The sequence below is a fragment of the Mobula birostris genome, chromosome 7, assembly GCF_030028105.1.
Source record: "Mobula birostris isolate sMobBir1 chromosome 7, sMobBir1.hap1, whole genome shotgun sequence".
NCBI classification, from domain to species: Eukaryota; Metazoa; Chordata; class Chondrichthyes; order Myliobatiformes; family Myliobatidae; genus Mobula; species Mobula birostris.
In genome coordinates this window covers 10,981,222-11,008,087 of record NC_092376.1, presented here as the reverse complement: position 1 = coordinate 11,008,087, position 26,866 = coordinate 10,981,222, and the positions used below count along the sequence as shown (strand labels likewise).

At 46.2% G+C, this 26,866-nt stretch overlaps 1 protein-coding gene across 6 annotated transcripts in view; it reads left to right on the top strand.

Annotated features, from left to right (window-relative positions):
- The window catches only part of LOC140200009 (steryl-sulfatase-like), a 142,210-nt gene that overhangs the window by 101,419 nt on the left and 13,925 nt on the right, over nucleotides 1-26,866 (top strand). For all 6 annotated transcript variants that reach the window (XM_072262621.1, XM_072262622.1, XM_072262623.1 and 3 more), the window contains one exon: nucleotides 14,039-14,176. In XM_072262621.1, the coding sequence (XP_072118722.1) occupies nucleotides 14,039-14,176 (138 nt within the window). The remainder of the gene's footprint in view (nucleotides 1-14,038; nucleotides 14,177-26,866) is intronic.

The following is a 26,866-nucleotide window of genomic DNA, read 5'->3' as shown; positions in this document are numbered from 1 at the left end:
TGTTTGTAATCTAATTAGCTATAATTACCTTGCTCAGTGCCTTCAGACTAGATGTGTCTAAACCCTACCCCACCCCCCCACCACTGCCCCAGCACTCCTCCTCTGCCACCTGTCCCTCACCCTCCCACAAGACTCCATCCTCGCCATCCCCAACATCCTTTGCTCCTGCCAGACTTACAGACTTGTTCTCCGCTCCACGTTGACAAACACAGTACTGCGCCAAAGTGTTAAGCACCCTAGCTGTATATATGTGCCTAAGGCTTTTGCAAAGTGTTGTACATGCCCAGAGTATAAATGTCATGGAAATTAGCCTTTTTGCATCAGCAGCCCAGTATGTTCCAAGCACGATAAATGCAAGTTGACATAAACTTAAATGAACATAAATTATACATAACTTAAAGTGGTAAATTGGTTTATTATTGTCGCATGTACTAACGTACAGTGAAAAAGTTTGTTTTGCATGCCGTCCATACAGATCACTTCATTACGACAGTGCATTGAAGTGGTACAAAGGAAAGCAATAACAGAATGCAGAATAAAGTCTTAACAATTACAGTGAAAGTGCAGGCAGACAGAATCAGAACTGGGTAGACTCTGAAGTCAGGAGTTCATCTTACGTACTAGGGTGTAAGGCTTTGTGAATAAAACATGCAAGAGTTGTTTTATGTGCTTAACAACTGCCACATCCCCTTACTTCCATTGCAAGCATAGCAAAAACAGTCGCCTTACACTGATGTCATTACGGCAGACACCATCTCTTAAAGTGAGCACAACATGATGGTGCTTGTGAATTATGTGTCTACTATGAACCCTACACAACCCCCCATTTGCCCAGAATTCACCAAAACCAGCATTGTGAGTCTGTCCGGAGCTTTTTTGAGCCGCCTGGCTCGGGCCCAATATACCTTGGTTGAAGTAACATCCGGTGCCAACTGATAGGGGTGTACTGACAAATGTCGGAGATACACGGGGTATGGTATTGGAAGCATCCAGGTCTTGCTGGGCTGCTTTAAGGCGACCCAGAGGTCTGACGTGAATTGGGAACCACGGTCGGAAAAAATATCAGGTGGGGTGACAAACCGAGTGACCCAGATGCTGACGAATGCCGACATCAGCAGCCATCGCCGACACAGGGACAACCTCTGGCTCACCTGGTGGTATGGTCCACCATGGTAAGGAGATGTGTGAAACTGGGGATGGGGCATGGGGGGGTGGGGGGAGAAAACTAACCAGGTCCACATCGCTCAAGGACCTCAAAAGGTGTCGATAGTAGCTGAACGGAAGTTAATTTTAGCCCACTGACGCACAACACAAACTGCACTCCATTCTGGCATGTCTTTTCTAAGGCAATGCAACACAAGCTTTAAAGCAACCAGTTTCTGTGAAGCCTTCCCGCCTGGATGCAAGAGGCCGTGAATGGAGTTAAGGAAACAGTATGCCTCCAGTTTGCAGGCACTTTGGGGCCAGGGTAACTGGTTGAGACATCACACAGGAGTGAAAGTCCTGCTTACCCGTATTTGATGTCAGCCAACGGCAGGCCTGTGACTGCTATCCTGTAAGCTTGGACCTCTGGGTTGGCTGCTTGGTGGCTGCCTTACTTGGCATAGTCAACCCCGATGTGTATGGCATTGACGGAAGGCCCTGAGAGGCAATCGACCACAGCATTATTTTTCCCTTGGATGTGCTGCATGTCATTCATGAATTCCAACGCACAGGCCAGGTGGCATTGCTGCCGTGCGGACCCAGAGTCTGACGCTTTTGCCATCATCGGGGGTCTGTGGTCAACGAATGCTGTAAAATAGCGACCCTCCAGTAGAGAACAAAAATGGCCGGCGGCCGGATCGAGGCCGAGGAGCTCATGGTCAGGCGTGCTGTACTTCCTTTCGGGGTGGGGGATGGGAGCTGCCATGACCCTCCAATCAAGTGTTCATGCACAGCACCCACAGCATAGTCTGAGGCGTCAGTAGTGATGACTCTTGCGTGCGTTGGGGAGCAGGTGTGTCAGTAAGGCCACGTTGGAAGGAGCTTGTCTGCTGTTGTGAAATCTCTGGTCATGTCTGTTGACCACTGAAGCATGCCATTAGAGGCGCTGCCTCTAAGGGAACTATATACTTTATTGTCGCCAAACAATTGGTACTAGAACGTACAATCAGCACAGCGATATTTGATTCTGCGTTTCACACTCCCTGGATTACAAATATTAAATATTAAAGATATTAAAAATAGTTAAAATTAGTAAATATTAAAAATTTAAATTATAAATCATAAATAGAAAATAGAAAAATGGGAAGTAAAGTAGTGCAAAAAAAAACCGAGAGGCAGGTCCGGATATTTGGAGGGTATGGCCCAGATCCAGGTCAGGATCTGTTCAGCAGCCTTATCACAGTTGGAAAGAAGCTGTTCCCAAATCTGGCCATACGAGTCTTCAAGCTCCTGAGCCTTCTCCCAGAGGGAAGAGGGACGAAAAGTGTGTTGGCTGGGTGGGTCGTGTCCTTGATTATCCTGGCAGCACTGCTCCGACAGCGTGCAGTGTAAAGTGAGTCTATGGACGGAAGATTGGTTTGTGTGATGTGCTATATGAACTATACAAGTGGGAGCATAAGTTCAGCAGCTTGTGAAATGAAACGGTGATAGAAATTCACCATCCCTAAAATCTTCTGCAGTGCGCTAGTAGTGTGGGGCAGTGGAAATCCATAATAGCAGCTACTTTTGAGGGCAGGGTGTTGCACCTTCTGCGCAGATGTGGTGGCCAAGAAAGTCAATGGTTGACAACTCAATTTAGCAGAATTAATCATCAGCCAGTGTAGGCTAAAGAGCATGAAAAGTGTGCGGAGATGCAATAAGTGTTTGGTTTCAGATAGACTGGCAACAAATACATTGTCCATGTAAGCAAAAGACAGATCTAAATCTTTTAACCCAGAGTCCATTAGTCACTGGAAAGTCTATGCTGCATTTTTAAGCCCGAATGGCATGCACAGAAACTCAAATAGGCCAAACAGGGTTATGCCAATGGTAATGGTAGCCCCTGACTAAAAATTATCTTTCTAGCTTGTTGCTTATTTATTATTATGATTGTGTTTGTTTTTTCTCTTTATGTATTTGCAAGGTTTGTTGTCTTTTGCACACTGGTTGTTTCTTTGTATTTACTATGAATGCCCGTGAGAAAATGAATCTCAGGGTGGGACGTGTTACATATATGTACTCTGATGATAAATTTACTTTGAGTTAGGCCACTTTAAAGTAAATTTCTGAAAGGAGTGAACTTTGAGCGCATAGAGTAAATTGTTGATCAAATACTCAATTTAAGGCCCCATTGTGGAGTGGAGCTGGAAAGGATGTCTTCTACAGTGGGAGAGTCTTGGACCAGAGGGCGCAGCCTCAGGATAAAAGGGCATCACTTTAGAGCAAAGAGGAAGAGGAGTTTCTTTAGCCAGTGGCTAGTGAATCTGTGGAATTCATTGCCATGGACAGGCATTGGAGGCTGAGCCACTGAGTATATTTAAAACTGAGGTTGATAGGTTCTTGATCAAAAAGGGTGTCAAATGTTATGGGAAGAAGGCAAGAGAATGGGGTTGAGAGGGATAATAAATCAGCCATGATCGAATGGTGGAGCAGACTCAATGGGCCAATTATCTTATTTCTTATGGCTTTTCACATTGCGGAGTTGCAAGAGATAGGTCTGTCACTGTTGAACATAGCACCATTGAGGCATCATGGTGCAGAGAGCAGAGTTGTCCCTCACAGCTCGAGCAAACCAGGATCGATCCTGACAACACACACTCGGCAGGCCAGGCAGTATCTATGGAAACGAGTAAACAGTCGAGGTTTCAGGCCAAGACCCTTCATCGGAACTGGGGAAGAAATGAGAAGTTAGAGCGAGAAGGTGGGGGAAGAGAGGAAGAAGTACAAGGTGATAGGTGGAGCTTGGAGAGGGGTCGGGGTGAAGTAAAGAGCTGGGAAGTTGATTGGTGAAAGAGATACAGGGTCGATCCTGACCTTGAACAATTGGCTAAATTCTGCTCCTTTGTCTTACGGTCCAGTGTGCGCATTCTCCCTGGGACCGTGGGTTTCCCCCGAATGAGTGCCCCGTTTCCTCCCACGTCTCACAGAGATGCGGGTCGGAAGGTTAATGCAAGCATGAGGAAATCTGCAGATGCTGGAAATTCAAGCAACACACATAAAAAAAATGCTGGTGAGCGCAGCAGGCCAGGCAGCATCTATAGGAAGAAGTGCAGTCGACGAAGGGTCTCGGCCCGAAACGTCGACTGTACCTCTTCCTACAGATGCTGCCTGGCCTTCTGCGTTCACCAGCATTTTTATGAGTGTTGGCTGGGAGATTAATTGGCCGCAGTGTTCAGGTGAGTGGTAAACCCAGGGGAGTCGTGGGAAAACAGGAAAACAAAATGCAAATGAGTGTAAGTGGATTGATGATAGTCAGCATGGACTTAACGGGTCTCTTTTCACGCACTGTGACTCTGACTATGAAGGTCCATAAGACTTAGGAGCAGAATTGGGTAATTCACACCACTGAGTCTGCTCCACCATTCCAAGCCTTTCAGTATATCATAGGTTTCAATGAGATTCTCTCTCCCCCCCCCCCCATTCTTCTGAACCCCAGTGAGTACAGGCCCAGAGCCGTCAAAGGCTGCTTGTGCATTAACCCTTTTGTTCCTGAATCTCCTCTGGACCCTCTCCAGTGCCAGCACATTCTTCCTTGGGTAAGTGACACAGTAGCATAATTTTTAGCTTAACGCTATTACAGCACCAGGGACCTTTATTCACTTCCCGCTGCTGTCAGTAAGGAGCCTCTATGTTCTCCCCATGCCCATGCGGGATTTCCTCCAGGTTCTCCGGTTTCCTCCCACATTCCAAAGACATACAGCTTAGTATGATAGTTGTCACGAGAGTGTAATAGATGGTGCAGAAGGGCCAAGAAGTGCTGTATCTTTAAGTATAAAAATATAAAATCACAAGGGGCCTAAAACTGCTCATAATACTCCAAGTGTGGTCTGACCAATTCCAGTAAAGCCTCAGCTTTTCTGTTCTAGTCCTCACAAAAAGAATGCTAACATTGCATTTGCCTTCCTTACCACCAACTCAAGCTGCAAGTTAACCTTTGGGGAATCCAGCAGAAGGACTCCCAAGCAACACACATCAAAGTTGCTGGTGAACGCAGCAGGCCAGGCAGCATCTCTAGGAAGAGGTACAGTCGACGTTTCGGGCCGAGACCCTTCGTCAGGACTAACTGAAGGAAGAGTGAGTAAGAGATTTGAGAGGGGGAGGGGGAGATCCAAAATGATAGGAGAAGACGGGAGGGGGAGGGATGGAGCCGAGAGTTGGACAGGTGATTGGCAAAAGGGATATGAGAGGATCATGGGACAGGAGGCCCAGGGAGAAGGAAAAGGGGGAGGGGAAAAAACCCAGAGGATGGGCAAGGAGTATAGTCAGAGGGACAGAGGGAGAAAAAGGAGAGAGAGAGAGAGAGAAAGAATGTGTGTATAAAAATAAATAACGGATGGGGTATGAGGGGGAGGTGGGGCATTAGCGGAAGTTAGAGAAGTCAATGTTCATGCCATCAGGTTAGAGGCCACCCAGCCAGAATATAAGGTGTTGTTCCTCCAACCTGAGGACTCCCAAGTCCCCTTTGCAGTGCTGATTTCTGAATTTGCTCCCCGTTTTGAAAATAGTCCACATCTTTATTCCTTCTACCGAAGTGCATGATGGTACACTTCCATACACTGTGTTCCATCTGTAGCTGTGGCTCCTTCCAGTTAGAGAAGATTAAATGCACCTTTTAATGAGAGGCTCTTTACTTAGTGAGCATGTTTGTTATTTCAGTCTATATTAAGTCGTGCCTGTTCTGACCCACTATCTTTTAAAGATTATTAAGTTCACCAGGAAACTACAACTTAAATGAAGTGGAAATGCTGAGTAAATAACCATTTCTGCCAAGGATGCACAGAATGCTTAACGTGCTGTGACATCAACTTTACAGTGGTTCTTAATAGGAATGGTTGATTAACACTTTTTTAATGATTTTCTGATTTTAAGAGTATGCGTTTCATTTTTAAAGGGAAGAAATGCACTGGATATTCTGCCTCTAGTGATGGACTTGGGTGGTGGGGTACAGATAACTCTCTACCAAAGGACCATAGGATATAGGAGCAGAATTAGGCTATTTGGCCCAGCGTCTGCTCTGCGGATCACCCTTGGGCAAGTTGTAGCACCTGCTTAGCCCCCCCCACCCCTCCGATCAGGGTCACGTGAAGCCATGGGAGCAGGTGGTGGATGGTCGTATGAGCAGTTCGTGCTATCGCAAGTCCTAGTTGTGTGACCACTGATACCAGGTAGACAATCTCTGAAGAGTATTGATAATGGCTGAGGTCACCTGTCTTGAGGGGACGCTGACCAGAAGAAGGCAATGGCAAACTATTTCTGTAGAAAAATTTACCAAGGATAATCATGGTCATGGAAAGACCATGAGGGCCTACATACGACATGGCACCTAAGAAATGAACAAACGAATGATGGACTAATATGGGGGTTAGAATGTGGTTTAAAAAATGACATGAAATACACTCAGTGGCCGCTTTATTAGGTACCCCTTGTACCTAATAAAGTGGCCACTGAGTGTATGTTCGTTGTCTTCCGCTGCTGTAGCCCATCCACTTCAAGGTTTGACATGTTGTGCATTCAGGGACGGTCTTCACTGTTGTAACACGTGGTAATTTGAGTTACTGTCACCTTCCTATCAGCTTGAACCAGTCTGGACGTTCTCCTTTGGCCTCTCTCATTAACAGGGTGTTTTCACCCAAAGAACTGTCACTCCCTAGATATTTATTTTTGGATTTTGCACCATTTTCTGTAAACTCTGGAGACTATTGTGTGTGAAAATTCCAGGAGATCAGCAGTTTCTGAGATACTCAAACCACCCCGACTGGCACCAACAATCAGTCCATGGTCAAAGTCACTTAGATCACATTTCTTTCCCATTCAGATGTTTGGTCTGAGCAATAAACTGAACTTCTTGCTTGTTACTGCAAATATCTAATCAGCCACTCATTAGCAGCAACTCAATGCATGAAAGCATGCAGACATGGTCAGAAGGTTCAGTTGTTGTTCAGACCAAACATCAGAATGGGGAAGAAATGTCATCTAAGTGACTTTGACCGTGGAATGATTGTTGCTGCTAGATGGGAACATTACTGATCTCCTGGGATTTTCACACATCACAGTCTCTAGAATTTACAGAGAATGGTGAGAAAAACAAGAAACATCCGTGGGCGAAAATGCCTTGTTAATGAGAGAGGTCAGAGGAGAATGGCCAAACTAGTTTAAGCTGACAGAAAGGTGACAATAACTCAATTAACCACATGTTACAACAGTGAAAACCATCTCTGAACACAACACGAGAGGAGAAGATGGTGGCGTGACACAGCACGCAGCGGCCACTCCAGTGAATGATATCTGTTATTTGTCAAGTAGGATGCCATGCACAATCCTGATTTGATGGAGGCAGACGTGAGAAGTACAGAGGAACATCTGGTGAAACTTCTGAAATTCCTGTTTTGCTGCCGCCGCTACTGTGTGATCCAGAATCTCCGGAGGGGAAGGCCCCGAGTCTTGGTTTTAGTCTTGGTTTATCCTGTGTTTCTGTGATATCTTTCTGGAGGAACATTGTATCATTTTTTTAATGCATGCATTTCTAAATGACAATAAATGAGGGCTGAGTGGGCCCCCTATCATAGAAAGGATGTACTGATGTTGGAGAGAGTTCAGAGAAGATTTACAAGGATGATTCCTGGAATGCAGGGGCTAACATATGAGGAGCATTTGTCGGCTCTTGGATTGTATTTATTAGAGTATAGAAGAATGAGAGGGGATCTCATAGAAACATTTTGAATGTTGAAAGGGTTGGACAGAGTAGATGTGGAAAGGTTGTTTCCCTTGGTGGGTGAGTCCAGAATAAAAGGCCATAGTCTTAGAATTAGAGGGTACCCAGTTAAAACAGAGATGAGGAGAAATTTTTTTAGCCAGAGGGTCGTGGATTTGTGGAATTCGTTGCCACATACAGCTCTGGAGGCCCGATCGTTGAGGGTGTTCGAGGAGGAGATTGACAGGTATCTAATTAGTCAGGGTATCAAGGGATATGGGGAAAAAGCCGGAAACTGGAACTAGATGGGTGAATAGTTTGGCTCATGGGGGAGCTGCGGAGCAGACCCGATGGGCCGAATGGCCTACTTCTGCTCCTTTGTCTTGTGATAATCTAATCTAATCTAAACCTTGAAGTGGATGCTTTACCAGAAGACCACAAAAGTACACACAGTGACCACTTTATTAGGTTCAGGTGGCATTAATAAAGCAGCCATTGACTGTCGATCTTTGAGTTGTATGTCTATTAGAGAGTATTCTTGGATGCTGGATTTACATTTTACTGTTGTTATTCTTTAATGTTCTTCTTAATCCAGAATAACTGCATGTTGTTGCGTTGTCACATGGCCTATATCTAATCTTCAAGTGGCAATACTGGAGCAGATCGGCTGGCCATTGTCTCTCTGCTATCATAATTAACCAGCAGTAACAACACTCTGAAGCCACTCATTAGCTCTGAACAAACAACTGAAGAAATTAGATCTGTCTTCAAAGTTCAAAGTAAATAAATTGGGCTGTATCCACTACATTTTGTAAGCGTTTCCATCCACTCACTGGTGTTTCAATACCAGGCCTTGATGCAACCAGTCAATGTACTCTCCACCACACATCTATAGAAGTTTGTCAAAGTTTTAGATGATATGCCAAATCTTAACAAACTTTCAACAAAGTAGAGGCACTGCCGTGCTTTTTTATAGTGGTACTTACATGTTGGACCCAGGATAGTTCCACTGAAATGATAACAGTGAGGAATTTAAAGTTGCTGACCCCCTCTACCGCTAATCCCCTGATAAGAACTGGCTTATGGACCTCCGGCGAGAGATTGTTGTTATGGCACCACTCAGCCAGATTTTCAATTTCCCTCCTGTATCCTGTTCTGTCATCACCTTTGGTTTGGCCAATGACAGTGGTTTCATCAGAAAACTTAAATATGACACTGGAGCTGTGTTATTAATATTACAGTCATCAGTATAAAGTGAGTTTAGCAGGGCGCTAAGCACACAGCCTTGTGGTACATCTGTGCCGCTGTAAATTGTGGAGGAGATGTTGTTGCCATTCCAAACTGGGGTCTGCAAGTGAGGAAATGGAGGATCCAACTGCACAAGGAGGTATTGAGGCCAAGGTCTTGGAACTTATTGATTAGTTTTGAAGGGATACCGAGCTGTAGTCAGTGGAGAGCATCCTGATCTATGCATCTTCAAAGTTCAAAGTGAACTTGTTAGCAAAGAACATGTATGTCATCGTATACAACCCTGAGATTCATTTTCTTGCAGTAAATCCATAAGAATAATAACATTAATGTAAGGGGTTTCTTTTTTTGTTACTGCGTAGTCTAATTAAAATGGCTTCTTTGTTATGTTAACTGCTGAGAAAGTCCTCCCACTAGCAGTTTGTTTGGATCACGTTACTGATAAGAAAGGTGTTACGAACCAATTGGGATAGCTGTTATGCTTTTGGTGTGTCTCAAGATATTGTCTGCGCGGGGTTTTGGGAGAGAAGGCGGGAGAGAGAGACAGAGGATGGACCAGGTGCTGTGAGTCCGCTAACGGGGTCGGACCCCGAGTGGGGCGTTCGGCAAGGAGAGGAGACTGAGACGGACTCGTGTGGAGCGTCTGGTCGACCACCATTGTTGGTCCCAGGCGGCTGGTCGAGGTGATCCGAGGGGTCGCAGGGTGAAGGAGAAGGGTCCTGAGCTCCAACTGTTTGTGCACAAAGAGATTGAACTTTGATAAGTGTGGCGCTTTTTATTTTCCTTTTATATTTTATTCTCTTTTAATTATATAGTTCCAGTAATATCTATAAACTGTAAATCATTTAATCGTATCTGGTGTATTGTCTGATATTTGGGCGGGGTGGGGTACATCACACAGCATCCACACAAACTGATTACCCAGTTTGGCGGGGCCGAGGGCTGTTTCCCTAGACGACAGCGAGCCGAGCGACCCTGAGGCTGGCCGGCGGGGCTACGTTAACAGAATCAGTGAAAGACTGCACCAGCTTGGGCGTTCAACCAAAGCTTCATGTAGATATGCTCAATGGTGTAGGATATTCCATTCAAGGGCATTGGTGTTTCCATACCAGACGGAGATGCAATCAGTCAATGTACTCTGCTCCACACATCCTCTGAACTGATAACACTGAGGATTTTAAAGCTGCTGACCCTCTCCACCTCTGATCCTCCAGTGAGGACTGGCTCATGGACCTCCGGTTTCCTCCTCCTGAAGTCAACAATCAGCTCCCTGGTCGTGCTGACATTGAGTACGGGGTTGTTGTTCACTGTCCAGATGTTTTAGAGTTGTATGAAGAGCCAATGAAATGGCACCTGCTGTGGCCTTGTTGCTCTGGTGGGCAAATTGGAGCCGATCCAAGTTGTTTCTCAAGCAGGAGTTGATATGTTTCATCATCAACCCCTCAAAGCACTTCATCACAGTGGGTGTAAGTGCTACTGGACGATAGTCATTGAGGCAAGTTATCACATTCTTCATAGGCACTGGTATAATTAAAGCCTGCTTTAAGCAGGTTGGGTACCTCAGACTGCCAAAGCGAGACATTAAAATTATTGAGAAAGAATCTTAGAAACAGGATTTGCAAGCATTTGGAGAAACATAGTCTGATTAGGGATAGTCAGCATGGCTTTGTGAGGGGTATGTCATGCCTCATGAGCCTGCTCGAATTCAAGGAAGTGACAAAGCACATTGATGAAGGTAGAGCAGTGGATGTAGTGTATATGGATTTTAGTAAGGCAGGGCCTTTGCCCCTTCCCTCTACAGTCCTGACGAAGGGTTCCAGCCCGAAACGTCGACTGATCATTTCCACGGTTGCTGCCCGACCTGCTGAGTTCCTCCAGCATGTTGTGAGTGGTGCTTTGACCCCAGCATCTGCAGATTATTTTGTATTTGACGAGTTTCCCCTTGGTAGGCTCATTCAGAATGTTGGGAGACATGAGATTCATGGAAACTTGGTTACAGAGGTTCATAATTGGTTTGCCGACAGAAGGCAGAGAGTGGTAGTGATACAGGTGTATACAATGACAACAGACATAGATAAAGTGGACTGCCCAGGGTGACACAGTAGCATAATCTGACACAACACTACTACAGCACCAGCCACCTGGGCTCAATCTCCACTGCTGTCTGTAAGGAGTCTGTACATTCTCCCCGTGACCATGTTGGTCTCCTCTGGATGCTCCGCTTTCCTCCCATGGTCCAAGGATGTACAGGTTGGGGTTAGTGAGTTGTGGGCATGCTATTGTTGGCACCAGAAATGTGGCAACGCTTGTGGGCTGTCCTCAGCATATCCTCACACTGTGTTGGTTGATGAAGCAGTGCCGTTCACTGTATGCGTGTTTCGATGCAGCTGTGACAAATAGGTTAGATTATGAGGACACACAGTCCTCTTTTATTGTCATTCAGTAATGCATGCATTAAGAAATGATACAATATTCCTCCAATGTGATATCACAGAAACACAGGACAGACCAAGACTGAAAAACTGACAAAAACCACATAATTATAACATATGGTTACAACAGTGCAACAATACCATATCTTGATGAAGAACAGGCCATGGCACAGCAAAAAAAGTTCAAAGTCTCTCGAAAGTCCCACATCTCACGCAGACGGGAGAAGGAAGAAAACTCTCCCTGCCATGCCCGACCACAGTCTGACTCTGAGTCGTCCGAAAACTTCGAGCCTCTGATCAGCCCTCCGACACCGAGTACCGAACACCATCTCTATCTGAATGCTTCGACCCCAGCCTCAGTAGCCAGCAGCAGGCAAAGCCAGGGATTTTGGGGCCTTCCCTCCGGAGATTCTCGATCGCACAGTAGCAGCGGCAGTGAACTGGGCAATTCAGAAATTTCTCCAGATGTTCCTCTATGCTTCTCACGTCTGTCTCCATCAAATCAGAATTGTCTACGGCCCCTATTTAACAGATATAATGTCATTTTACCGGAGAGCTGCGCGCGCTGTGTCGAACCACCATCTTCTCTTCCTACCGAAGAGCTAATCTTAATCTTATGAGCAACATTGAATATAACTATTCTAATAATTGTGATCAACTTTCTGACTGTACCATATTTTGTTCTACAGTTTAAACTCTTAGATCAGAGTTCCCAACCTGGTGTCCACGGACCACTCGGTTAATGGTTGGGGTTAAGAGTTGGGAACCCCTGACTTGGATTGAACGCTTAATTTGAAAGAAGTCATCTTTGACCATCCAGGGTTCCCTCCCGTGCACCACTTTCCTCCCACATTTCAAAGACGTAAAGGTTAATTGGTCCCATAGGTGTCGTTGGGTGTCCTGAGATCGTTGAGCCTAAGGGGTACCTTGCTGTATCTCCAAATAAACAGCTAATACAACAGGGCACAATTTTAAGGTGATTGGAAGAAAGTTTAGGGAGATGTCGGGTAGATTTTACACATCTTAGAAAGGCGATGGATGAAAGAAAAGTCATAGTCATACTTAATTGATCCCGGGGGAAATTGGTTTTTGTTACAGTTGCACCATAAATAATAAATAGTAATAAAACCATAAATAGTTAAATAGTAATATGTAAATTATGCCAGGAAGTAAGTCCAGGACCAGCCTATTGGCTCAGGGTGTCTGACCCTCCAAGGAAGGAGTTGTAAAATTTGATGGCCACAGGCAGGAATGACTTCCTATGACGCTCTGTGTTGCATCTCGGTGGAATGAGTCTCTGGCTGAATGTACTCCTGTGCCCACCCAGTACATTATGTAGTGGTTGGGAGACATTGTCCAAGATGGCATGCAACTTAGACAGCATCCTCTTTTCAGACACCACCGTCAGAGAGTCCAGTTCCATCCCCACAACATCACTGGCCTTACGAATGAGTTTGTTGATTCTGTTGGTATCTGCTACCCTCAGCCTGCTGCCCCAGCACACAACAGCAAACATGATAGCATTGGCCACCACAGACTCGTAGAACATCCTCAGCATCGTCGGCTGGAAAACGGAGGGCTATGTGCAAGGGAAGGGTTAGATTGATCTTGGTATAGGTTAAAGGGTTGGTAAGCTACTGTGGACTGAAGGGCCTGAATTGTGCTCTATCGTTCTACTGTTCACTTTACTCAGTACCTGCTGGACCGAATAAAGTGGTCACTGAGTGCGTGTTCATGGTCTTCTGCTGTTGTAGTTCATCTACTTCAAGGTTTGACATGCTGTGTGTGTTCAAATACAGTGTGCTCTTCTGCACTAAACTGTTGTCACATGTGTTTATTGAGTTACTGTCACCTTCCTGTTGGTTTGAGCCGGTCTGGCCATTCTCCTCTGACCGCTCTCATTAACAAGGCGTTTTTGCCCACCGAACTGCCACTCGCTGGATGTCCAAGCAACACACACAAAATGCTGGAGGAACTCAGCAGGCCAGGCAGCATCTATGGAAAAAAGTATAGTTGATGATTCAGGCTGGAAAAAAAGATGAGCAGTTTGTGTGTATGTTGCTTGGATTTCCAGCATCTGCAGATTTTCTCTTGTTTGTGACTCATTTTATTGGTTTTTTTTTACACTATTTTCTGTAAATTCTGGAGACTGTTGTGTTTGAAATTCCCAGGAAATCAGCAGCTTCTGAGATAGTCAGCCATCCCATCTGGCACCAACAGACATTCAACGGTCAAAGTCACTTAGATCACATTTCTTCCCATTCAGATGTTTGGTCTGAACAACAACTGAACCTCTTGACCATGTCTGCATGCTTTTACACATTGAGTTGCTGCCACATGATTGGCTGATTAGATATTTGCCACTGTGTGTATGAATAAATAGAAAAGAATCTTCCACAGTGTTGAAGATGGGATGAAAGAGCCCGTTACCTGTGGTGCACCAACTTCTGAGATGTGTGTTAATTTATGTTCTTTGTCATTATAGGACAAATCCTGGCTTCATTGGAAAAGCTCGGTCTTAGTGAGCAGACTCTGGTCTATTTCACTTCAGACCAAGGTGCTCATGTTGAAGAGATTTCGGACAGAGGGGAGATTCATGGAGGGTGGAATGGCATCTACAAGGGTAAGTGGACCACTGTGATATGGCAAATAATAACCCAGGATGCATATCTATTCATAATTTCCAATGTCCTACCAGACTATACGCTCCCAACTCATTTTCACGTTGTGTTCTTTGTCTTGGAATGATTCATAAACACGAGATTCTGTAGAGTCTAAAATCTTGAGTGAAATACACAAAAAGCTGCAGGAACTCAGCAAGTCAGGCAGCAACCATGGAGGGTAATAAGGAATTGTCAGTTTGGACCCAGACTCTTCTCTTTCCCTTTCTTCTGAGGTCCACTGTCCTCTTCTATCAGATTCCTTCTTGTTCATCCTTTTACTTACCATCTGTCATCTCCCAGCTTCTTGCCTCATCCCTCCTCCCCCGTCTACCTAAAGATTGGAGGGCCTTTAGGCATTCTCCCTCTGACTGGAAATACAGATCCATTATTCTTTGGAAGTAGTGTCACAGGTAGATAGGATCGTAAAGAAAACTTTTGGCCCATTGGCCTTCCAGTTAACATGGCGCTATCAAAAGCATGTGACAGTTCTTTAGTAGTTAAGCTAAGAAATCCAGCTAAAAGCAATCATTAAGAATACCTTTCTTAGGTAATTTGTGTTAAATGATCACCACAAACAGTGAAGGGCTGAGCGATGGTGAGGCAAGTTCAGGGTATGAGCCGAGAAGGTGTGTTGTCCAATCATCGCAGATGGAGTTCCAATGCCTGTACGATTGGCCTGAAACCAAGGTAAAGTGAGAAGTCAGGGCCTGGGCAGAGGAGATTCGATGGCCCTGGTGCGAAGTTGGATTGCTGTGGGCACTGAGCTGATTTGAAAAACTTGAGGGCAGCTACGGGCTGGACGGTGTAATCTGGGCCCAGATTGAATTGCTGGGTGGTGTGATCTAGGCTCGGAGCCTTTTGCTCCATGGGGTCCTAGTGCAAAGTACAATTCGCTGTTTAGACAATTTAAACGCCAGCTCAGATCGGAGGCAAGAGCCGATTTTGCTTGCTCTCCACGATGTTCACTCCTCTCTCCAGGGCGCCAGGGCCTTTTGCTGTCCGTTGTTTGGTCAGTTTAAACCAGCTCACGTTGACTGGAAAGACAGGGTGTCAGGATCCAGGATGAGAGCCAATTTCGCTCGTTCACTAAAATGCTTACTCCTCTCTCCTTGGCACTGAGGATATGAAGACTGCCCTGGCTGCTGTGCTCTGTGCCCACTGCCCACTAATATGATTAACTGATAAGCAAAGCCTTGGGCCTACTGCGGGCTGTTCCAGGGTTCAGATCTAAGGACTCATTTTTGGTTCGGGATGCTGTTGTTCACTTAAACTGTTTGCATGATTTGTTTTTTTTTGCACATCGGGTGTTGGTCTTCCATTTTTATTTTTATTCTTTTTTTCCTTGAAATAGGTTCTTGTTGATTTCTTCATTTATGGCTACCTGTGAGCAAACAAATCTCAAGGTTGTATAATTATACATTCTTTGATAATAAACGTACTTGAATAAATCAGAGCATTGAGTACAGGCGTCGAGATGTTATGTTGAATCTGTATAAGATGTTGGTGAGTGCAAATTTGGAGTATTGTTCTTATTTGGAGCAGTTCTGGTCACCTACCTACAGGAAAAATATCAATAAGATCGAAACTGTACGAGAAAATTTACAAGGGACTTGAGAGCCTCAGCTACAGGAAAAGTTTGAATTGGTTAGGACTTTATTCCCTGGAGCGTAGAAGAGTGAGAGATTTGATATACATAATTATGAGCGGTGTTGGTATAGTAAATGTAAGCAGGCTTTTTCCACTTAGCTTGGGTGAGACTTGAACTAGAGGTCATAATTTAAGGTGAAAGGTGAACTATTTAAAGGGTACATGAGAGGGAATTGCTTCACTCAGAGATTGCTGAGAGTGTGAAATGAGCTTCCAGCAGAAGTGGTGGATGTGGTTTCAATTGCAACATTTAAGGGAGGTTTGGGTAAGTATGTGGATGGGAGGGGTATGGAGCTCTTTGTTCCAGACATGGGTCAATGGGACTAGGCATAATAATAACTAAATGTGGACTGGATGGGCTGATGAACCAGGTTCAATGCTGTAATGCTCTGTAACTCTACCACATGGAGTTCCCCCAGTTGCTCCAGTATCTTCCTGCTTCCCAAGATGTATTGGTAATGATTTTTTTTCCTACCTTGGAGCCAGCACGTAAATGTCTTTACAAAGAAAGCACAGGTAGTGCTTCTAATTTCTTAGAAGCTTGTGAAGATTTAGCATGTCATCTAAAACTTTAACAAACTTCTACAGATGTGTAGAAGAGAATATATTGACTGGTTGTATCACAGCCTGGTATGGGAACACCAATGCGCTGTACGGAAAAGCCTACAGAAAGCAGTGGTTACAGCCCAGTCCATCACGGGTAAAGCCCTCCCCACCATTGAGCACATCTACATGGAGCGCTGTCGCAGGAAAGTGGCATCTATCATCAAGGGCTCCCACTATCCAGGCCATGCTCTCTTCTCACTGTTGCCGTCAGGAAGAAGGTACAGGAGCCTCAGGACCCACACCGCCAGGTTCAGGAACAGTTATTACCCCTCAACCATCAGGCTCTTGAACCAGTGGGGATAACTTCACTGAGATGCTCCCTCAACCTATGGACTCACTTTCAAGGACTCTTCATTTCATGTTCTCAATATTTATTACTTATTTATTTATTATTATTTTTTCTCTTTTTCTTTTTGTATTTGCACAGTTTGTTGTCTTTTGCACATTCATTCTATTGTGTTTCTAATACTTACCATGAATGCTCACAAGAAAATAGATCTCAGAGTTGTAAATGTGACACACTGTACATGGGAGTGGTTGGCCCTCCGTTGGTCAAGGTTGACCATGGATTTTGCTGTCTATGTTGTTGGTGCAGCGTCCTCTGTGGCTGACGAAACCAATGCGAGAATGGCAGTCTGTTACAAAGCTCACATGTATAACATAGAACATAGAATAGTACAGCACAGTACAGGCCCTTTGGCCCACAATGTTGTGCCGACCCTCAAACCCTGCCTCCCATATAAGCCCTCACCTTAGATTCCTCCATATACCTGTCTAGTAGTCTCTTAAACTTCACTAGTGTATCTGCCTCCACCACTGACTCAGGCAGTGCATTCCACGCACCAACCACTCTCTGAGTAAAAAACCTTCCTCTAATATCCCCCTTGAACTTCCCACCCCTTACCTTAAAGCCATGTCCTCTTGTAATGAGCAGTGGTGCCCTGGGGAAGAGGCGCTGGCTATCTACTCTATCTATTCCTCTTATTATCTTGTACACCTCTATCATGTCTCCTCTCATCCTTCTTCTCTCCAAAGAGTAAAGCCCTAGCTCCCTTAATCTCTGATCACAATGCATACTTTCTAAACCAGGCAGCATCCTGGTAAATTTCCTCTGTACCCTTTCCAATGCTTCCACATCCTTCCTATAGTGAGGTGACCAGAACTGGACACAATACTCCAAGTGTGGCCTAACCAGAGTTTTATAGAGCTGCATCATTACATCATGACTCTTAAACTCTATCCCTCGACTTATGAAAGCTAACACCCCATAAGCTTTCTTAACTACCCTATCCACCTGAGAGGCACCTTTCAGGGATCTGTGGACATGTATCCCGAGATCCCTCTGCTCCTCCACACTACCAAGTATCTTGCCATTTACTTTGTACTCTGCCTTGGAGTTCGTCCTTCCAAAGTGTACCACCTCACACTTCTCCGGGTTGAACTCCATCTGCCACTTCTCAGCCCACTTCTGCATCCTATCAATGTCTCTCTGCAATCTTTGACAATCCTCTACACTATCTACAACACCACCAACCTTTGTGTCGTCGGCAAACTTGCCAACCTACCCCCACATCCAGGTCATTAATAAAAATCACGAAAAGTAGAGGTCCCAGAACAGATCCTTGTGGGACACCACTAGTCACAATCCTCCAATCTGGATGTAGTCCCTCCACCATGACCCTCTGCCTTCTGCAGGCAAGCCAATTCTGAATCCGCCTGGCCAAACTTCCCTGGATCCCATGCCTTCTGACTTTCTGAATAAGCCTACCGTGTGGAACCTTGTCAAATGCCTTACTAAAATCCATATAGATCACATCCACTGCACTACCCTCATCTATATGCCTGGTCACCTCCTCAAAGAACTCTATCAGGCTTGTTAGACACGATCTGCCCTTCACAAAGCCACGCTGACTGTCCCTGATCAGACCATGATTCTCTAAATGCCCATAGATCCTATCTCTAAGAATCTTTCCCAACAGCTTTCCCACCACAGACGTAAGGCTCACTTGTTTATAATTACCCAGACTATCCCTACTACCTTTTTTGAACAAGGGAACAACATTCACCTCCCTCCAATCCTCCGGTACCATTCCCGTGGACAACGAGGACATAAAGATCCTAGCCAGAGGCTCAGCAGTCTCTTCTCTCGCCTCGTGGAGCAGCCTGGGGAATATTCCGTCAGGCCCCGGGGACTTATCTGTCCTAATGTATTTTAGCAACTCCAACACCTCCTCTCCCTTAATATCAGCATGCTCCAGAACATCAACCTCACTCATATTGTCCTCATCTTCATCAAGTTCCCTCTCATTGGTGAATACCAAAGAGAAGTATTCATTGAGGACCTTGCTCACTTCCACAGCCTCCAGGCACATCTACTACTCGCCAAGGCCTTCTCATGCCCCCTTCTTGCTCTTCTCAGCCCCTTCTTAAGCTCCTTTCTTGCTTCCCTATATTCCTCAATAGACCCATCTGATCCTTGCTTCCTAAATCTCATGTATGCTGCCTTCTTCCTCCTGACTAGATTTTCCACCTCACTTGTCACCCATGGTTCCTTCACCCTACCATTCTTTATCTTCCTCACCGGGACAAATTTATCCCTTACATCCCGCAAGAGATCTCTAAACATCGACCACATGTCCATAGTACATTTCCCTGCAAAGACATCATCCCAATTCACACTCGCAAGTTCTAGCCTTATAGCCTCATAATTTGCCTTTCCCCAATTAAAAATTTTCCTGTCCTCTTTGATTCTATCCTTTTCCATGATAATTATAAAGGCCAGGGAGCAGTGGTCACTGTCCCCCAGATGCTCACCCACTGAGAGATCTGTGACCTGACCCGGTTCATTACCTAGTACTAGATCTAGTATGGCATTCCCTCTGGTCAGCCTATCCACATACTGTGACAGGAATCCATCCTGGACACACTTAACAAATTCTGCCCCATCTAAACCCTTGGAACTAATCAGGTGCCAATCAATATTAGGGAAGTTAAAGTCACCCATGATAACAACCCTGTTATTTTTGCACCTTTCCAAAATCTGCCTCCCAATCTGCTCCTCTGTATCTCTGCTGCTACCAGAGGGCCTATAGAATACCCCTAGTAGAGTAACTGCTCCCTTCCTGTTCCTGACTTCCACCCATACTGACTCAAAAGAGGATCCTGCTACACTACACATCCTTTCTGTAGCTGTAATAGTATCCCTGACCAGTAATGCCACCCCTCCTCCCCTTTTTCTGCTCTCTCTATCCCTTTTAAAGCACTGAAATCCAGGAATATTGAGAATCCATTCCTGCCCTGGTGCCAGACATGTCTCTGTAATGGCCACTACATCATAATTCCATGTATGTATCCAAGCTCTCAGTTCATCACCTTTGTTCCTGATGCTTCTTGCATTGAGGTACACACATTTCAACCCTTCTACCTTACTGCCTTTACACCATTTATTCTGCTTCTCTTTCCTCAAAGCCTCTCTATATGTTAGATCTGGCTTTACTCCATGCACTTCTTTCACTGCTCTATCCCTCTTGGTCCCATCCCCCTCGCAAATTAGTTTAAACCCTCCCGAACCATGCTAGCAAACCTACCTGCAAGGATATTGCTCCCCCTCGAGCTCAGGTGCAACCCATCCAATCTGTACAGGTCCCACCTTCCCCAGAAGAGATCCCAATGATCTAAAAATCTAAAACCCTGCTCCCTGCACCAACTCCTCAGCCACGCATTCAACTGCCATCTCCTCCAATTCTTACCATCTCTGTCACGTAGCACTGGCAGCAATCCTGAGAACGTCACCCTTGAGGTCCTGTTCTTCAGCCTTCTGCCTAATTTCCGAAACTCACACTTCAGGACCTCATCCCTCTTCCTGCCTATGTCGTTGGTCCCAACATGTATCACAACTTCTGGTTGCTTTCCCTCTCATACCAGGATGTCGTGCACCCGGTCAGAGACATCCCGGACCCTGGCACCCGTATAAGTGGGCACAACTCTGCTGGAGGTACAGCGTCCCTTTTTACGGGCTCGTTTGTCTTCTGCCACTCTCAGCAATTTTTCCTCACCTGACATAAGTTGTTGTTTCTGGGTGCTTCTCCATTCTGCAAATTCCTGCCAGGACTCAGTGTTGGTGTCCAGTGCCTTCGTGCCCCGCTCGTGGACATCCTTGCAGCGCAGTTGTGGGTGGGCAGGCAGCGGTTACTTTGGCTGAAGCAGCTCACTGTGGAGGACGTCTTTTGGGATATGGCCATCCTGCATGCGACAGACGTGGCCCAGCCGGTGCAGCCGCCGCTGCCTGAGCAGCAGGTACACTCTAGAGAGGCCTGTACAAGAGAAACCCTCAGCATTGGGTACTCCGTCGCTCCAGGAGGTACCCAAGATGCGATGAATGCACCTTGAATGTAAGGTGCTGAGTCTTCGCTCCTGCTTAGCATATGTTGTCCAGGTCTCATAGAACATAGAACAGTACAGCACAGTACAGGCCCTTCATCCCACAATGTTGTGCCAACCCTCAAACCCTGCCTCCCATATAAGCCCCCACCTTAAATTCTTCCATATACCTGTCTAATAGTCTCTTAAATTTCACTAGTGTATCTGCCTCCACCACTGATTCAGGCAGTGCATTCCACGCACCAACCACTCTCTGAGTAAAAAACCTTCCTCTAATATCCCCCTTGAACTTCCCACCCCTTACCTTAAAGCCATGTCCTCTTGTATTGAGCAGTAGTGCCCTGGGGAAGAGGCGCTGGCTATCCACTCTATCTATTCCTCTTAACATCTTGTACACCTCTGTCATGTCTAGCAGTGCACTGGTGCCACAAGTGTTGTACACTGCCATCTTTGTTTTGACCGAGAGTTTGGAGTTCTCCCAGACTCGTATGATCGATCAGGCAGGCGAGAGTTGTTGCAGCCTCTCAATGTGTTTGTCAATTTCTGTGTCCAAGAAGAGCTTGTCCATATGACGGACCCCTGTTTATAGTTATCAATGGTAATGGTTAGTGGTGTCTCCACAACTTGTCCCAAGACGTTAGTCTTTTTCAGGCTGATAATCAGACCAGATTCCTTGCAGACCTGGGAGAAGTGATCCACCAAGCTCTGGAGGTGCTGTGGAGCGTGGGTTGTGACCGCTGCAACACCAGCAAACAGCATGTCTCTGATCGTAGTCTCACACACTTTGGTTTTGGCTCTTAGGCGGGCAGGGTTAAAAAGCCTGCCATCTGATCTAGTATGGAGCTAGACCCCCTCTGTTACAGTGCCAAACGTGTGCCTCAGGAGAAGGGCAAAGAAGATCCCGAAGCGCGTTGGGGCAACAACACAGCCCCGCTTGATGCCACCTCTAATGTCAAGGGGCTCTGAAGAGCTGCCATTATACTGCACAGTTCCCTTCATGTTGCTGTGGACGCATTTTGTTATGCTCTGTAGTCTCAATGGGCAGCCTGCCTTAGAGAGGATCTGAAAGAGCCCATCTCTGTTGACCAAGACAAACGCCTTGGTGAGATCAATAAATGCAATGTAGAGGAGCTTCTTTTGTTCCCTGCCCTTCTCCTGGAGTTGGTGGAGAGAGAAGATCATGTCCGTAGTTGACCTTCCAGCACGGAAGCCTGTCTAGGACTCCAGGGAGAAACATTCAGCCAACTTCTGTAGGTGGATCGAGAAGACTTGGGAGAAGACTTCACCAACAACGTTCAAAAGAATGATACACCTGTAGTTGTTACAGTCGCTACTCTAACCTTTGTCTTTGTAGCGGGTAATGATCATGGCATTTTTCATGTCCTGTGGTACAACACCTTCCTGTCAGCACTGACAGAGGACTTCAAGCAGCAGCTACAGCAGCGTAGCCATGCCGTGTTTGACCAGATCTTGGGGAGCCAAGATGTCATTGCCTGGTGCCTTCCCTGTGGCGAAGCTGCCGATGGCCTTGCTGAACTCCTCCAGGACAAGATTAGATTAGATTATGAGGACACGCAGTCCTCTTTTATTGTCATTTAGTAATGCATGCATTAAGAAATGATACAATATTCCTCCAGTGTGATATCACAGAAACACAGGACAGACCAAGACTGAAAAACTGACAAAAACCACATAATTATAATATATAGTTACAACAGTGCAAGCAATATTGTAACTTGATGAAGAACAGACCATGGGCACGGTAAAAAGTTCAAAGTCTCTCGAAAGTCCCTCATCTCACGCAGACGGGAGAAGGAAGAAAACTCTCCCTGCCATACCCAACCACAGTCCGACTCTGAGTCGTCCGAAAACTTCAAGCTCCGACCAGCCCTCCGACACTGAGCACTGAGCACCATCTCTGCTGAACGCTTCGATCCCAGCCCCGACTGCCAGCAGCAGGCAAAGCCGAGGATTTTGGGGCCTTCCGTCCGGAGATTCTTGATCGCACAGTAGCAGCGGCAGCGAACCGGGCAGTTCAGAAGTTACTCCAAATGTTCCTCCGTGCTCTCACGGCCGTCTCCATCAAATCAGAATTGTGCACGGCCCGTATTTAACAATACGATATCATTTCACCGGAGAGGCAACGCGCGCTGCGTCGCGCCACCATCTTCTCCTCCCGCCATGATGAGAGGCATGAGATGATGAGAGGCATTGATCATGTGGATAGTCAGAGACTTTTTCCCAGGGCTGAAATGGCTAGCACAAGAGGGCACAGTTTTAAGGTGCTTGGAAGTAGGTGCAGAGGAGATGTCAGGGGTAAGTTTTTGACGCAAAGAGTAGTGAGTGCGTGGAATGGGCTGCCGGCAACGGTGCTGGAGGCGGATACAATAGGGTCTTTTAAGAGACTCCTGGATAGGTACATGGAGCTTAGAAAAATAGAGGGCTATGGGTAACCCGAGGTAATTTCTAAAGTAAGTATGTGCTCAGTACAGCATTGTGGGCTGAAAGGCCTGTATTATGCTGTAGGTTTTCTATATTCGAAGAAAATCTGCAGATGCTGGAAACCCAAGCAACATGCACCAAATGCTGGAGGAACTCGGCAGGCCAGGCAGCGGAAGTTCCCCTTTCTCTGTGACAGAGTTTCCAGACTGCTGGGCACCCAGTTCTTTCTCAAAGGACTTGGCAAACTGCTCCAACAGGTCTGGGTGAGACATCTTGCTGACATCGGTGTGGGGGTTCCCTTCTTGTTTAATGCGATAGAGTCTCTTTGACCGCAGTCTGATCTTGCAACACAACAGTGAGTGGTCTGTGTAGTTATAAGAATGAGTGAAAAGCACACTGCAGGGGAAGCAGTGCCAGACCAGGATGAAGTCCCAGCTGGTGCCAGGGTGTCTCCAGGAATCTTGTGTTGAAACTTGGTCTGAAGTACGAGTTGGTGATTACATAGATCATGATAGGTGCGGAACTCCAGTAATTGCTGTCTGCTCTTGTTCATCTTGCCCACGCCAAAGTGACCGAGGCAGGAGGGCCGTGAGTCATGACCTGCACCCATTCTGGCATAGGATTCACCCAGGAGAACAAGGTTTTCCTTGCAGGAGGAATTGCTGATGGTGGCTGCAAGACTCCCATAAAACTCGTCACTTGCCTCAGATTTGGAGCGCAGCATGAAAGCGTACACACTGACAACACTACCTTCAGTAGTGTTGAGGCAAAGAGTAACAAGTCGCTCAGATCCAATGCTGCCTGGCCCCACCGTCTTCATCAATGTGTTCCTCGCTGCGAAGCCTACTCCATGCTCTCTGGGCTCGTCAGGTCCCTTCCCTTGCCTGAAAAAGGTGTAGATTTCTCCTTTAATTTGCCCAAGTCAGCCAGATGTGCCTCCTGAAGGGTGGCTGTGTCAGTGTGAAGTCTTTCGAGCTCCTCGTTTATCACAGCTGCCTTCCTGACATCACTGCTGTCTTGGAGGTTATCAGAGAGGCCAGTCAACATTGTCCGAATATTCCAACATCCAAGTTTTAGAGCTGGTCTCTTTCCTTGTGTTGTCTTGCCCGGCAGAGCGTTTTCAATCTGCAGTTCGGAAAAGACCTAATCCGCGTGCAACCAATGAGGAAAGCAGACTGCGATGGGACAGCGCCTTTTCGACTGGGGGCTGCCCAGCTTAAGGTAGGCAGTAGCTGTCCAGTGAGATCCAGGAATCTCTCCCACCATCGGAAACAAACCCTGGCGCCTTGCTCTGCGTCAGTCGAGCGGAGTGGCTTATAACTGTCGACTGCTGCTTCCTGCATTGCGTCAAGACCATGAGGCAAAGCTGGAGTGCCCTCTCCTGAATCGTGTTGATGCTGCAAGGTGAAGTCAAAACTGAAGCCAGTACACAAGCCAGGGCAGTACGATATGAAGAGGAAGCTGTTGCCCATGCAGCAAGATCCCCCTGTGCACACAAATGATAAACCCAAGCAAACGGCAGAGACCGGTACAGTTTTGTACCAGCAGCATCGCAGGAGTGGCCAGTTAGCATTGAATTCAACGTAGGGTTGCCTTAGAGATTCCACCTCCAGATTTTCACTCCCGAAGCCTTCCCCCAGAGTGGGTATAGCTGCAAGGCAGCAGAGGTTCGAGATCAGCGCTTTCCTTTCCCTAGATGAGCTGCCAACCATGGCTGGCAAGCCCCATCTACCCGAAGCGATTGGTTTTAAGGTGCCAGTAACCCACCTTTGCCCCTTCTCCGATCAGCAGAAATGCTTCCACCAGGCTTAGTAGCAAGGCCTCACCTGAAAGCCAGGAACTGGACTTGGTTGCCGGAGGCTATTTGAGATGCGTGCCCTAGGGAGCACTGAACTGGCAGTGGGAGCTTATCCCCATTGCCAACCCCAATTGTAACAACTTCAAGGTACCTGGCATATATATACTTTGATAATAAAAAGTACTTTGAATTTTGAACTTTGAACTTTATAAATTATCCCCAGAGTGGGCTGGTGACCGGAGAATAAGTTGATAGCCATCTGAGAGAAACTAGGTTACAGGGAACTAAGTAGGGGGCTGGCACTGATGGGAATGTTCTGGGAACAGGCGTGGGCTCATTGAGATGAATGGCTTCCTTCGAAGTCACGAGGAATACAAGATCAGCACAGTATCATAGCAGTTAGCACAATGCTTTACAGTGCAGGGTTCCATAACTGCCACTACCTGTAAGGAACTTCTACGTTCTAGCCTGGAATAAAGTTCTATGGTGTCCAGTCTCCTCCCTTAACTCAGTCATTTGAGTCCTGGCCCCAGCCTTGAAAATCCTTTTTGCACTCTTTATAGTTTAATAATTGTTTTTATACAGAGGGCAGCCAAGCCAGGATACTGGAGCAGTTAGCAAAACGTTTTGCAACGCCAATGATCGGCGACTGGAGTTCAATTCCCAACGCTGTCTATAAGGAATTTGTCAGTTCTCCCCGCGACCACAAGGATGCCGTGGGTTCCTCCCATATTACAAAGGTGTAGGTGGTAGGGTTAGTCAGTTGTGGGCAAAATATGTTGGCGCTGGAAGCCAGGCAACACTTGCGCAATCCTCACTGATTTGATTTGAAACAAGCGAAACATTTTATTGTATGTTTTGACATACATGTGACAAATAAAGTTAATCTTAATTTTATCTGGACATGCCTCTTCCAAGAACTCCACCGGGAATTTCAGAGTACACCTACTGATGTTTGAATGACATTTCCCATACACTTCCAATAGCTGTATCCAACCTCAGATACTTTTCTTTTGCTGAGCTCCAGATGTTCTCTTTGCCCTCTGCTTTGAAAATGAAAGGGGGTGTAGTCTGGAATCACTTTGACTTTCACCTCCCTTGTTCCGCCTCTCCTCGTGCAATAATAGAGTCACACAGCACGAAAACAGGACCTTCAGCCCAACTCGTCCATGTTGCCCAGTGAGCTTGGCTCATCTGCCTATATTTCGCCTATGGCCCGCTAAAGGTCTCCCTATTCAGCGTCTCCCACCCTGGGGTCCACAGACCCCTGGCTTAATGGCTCATGGCATTTAAAAGGTTAGGAACCTCTGAAAGATGGTTTATCAGAATCAGGTTTATTACCTGTGACATATTTCATGGAATTTGTTGTTTCGTGGCAACAGTACACTGCAATACATAATTTTAAAATACTGTGATTTACAGTAAGAATATAAAATAAACAGTGCAAACAGAGAGAGCAAAATAGCAAGGTAGTGTTCAGGAATCCGATGGCCGAGGGGAAGAGGCTTTTCCTGAATCATTGACCATGAGTCTTCAGGCTGATGTACCTGCTTCCTGATGGTAGCAATGAGCCTCTGGCCTTAAATCTGTGCCTTCTTGTTTTTCACATTCCCTCCCTGGGGATAAAAGATATGTGCTGTCACCCTGTTTATGCCCCTCAAAGTTCAAAGTGAACTTACTATCATTATAAGCTTGCGTGTGACGGCTGCCACACCCCTGCACAGGTGGGCTAAACCAGGTGAGAGTAGCTGGCAGGCCTCATAACCCAGTGAGATGG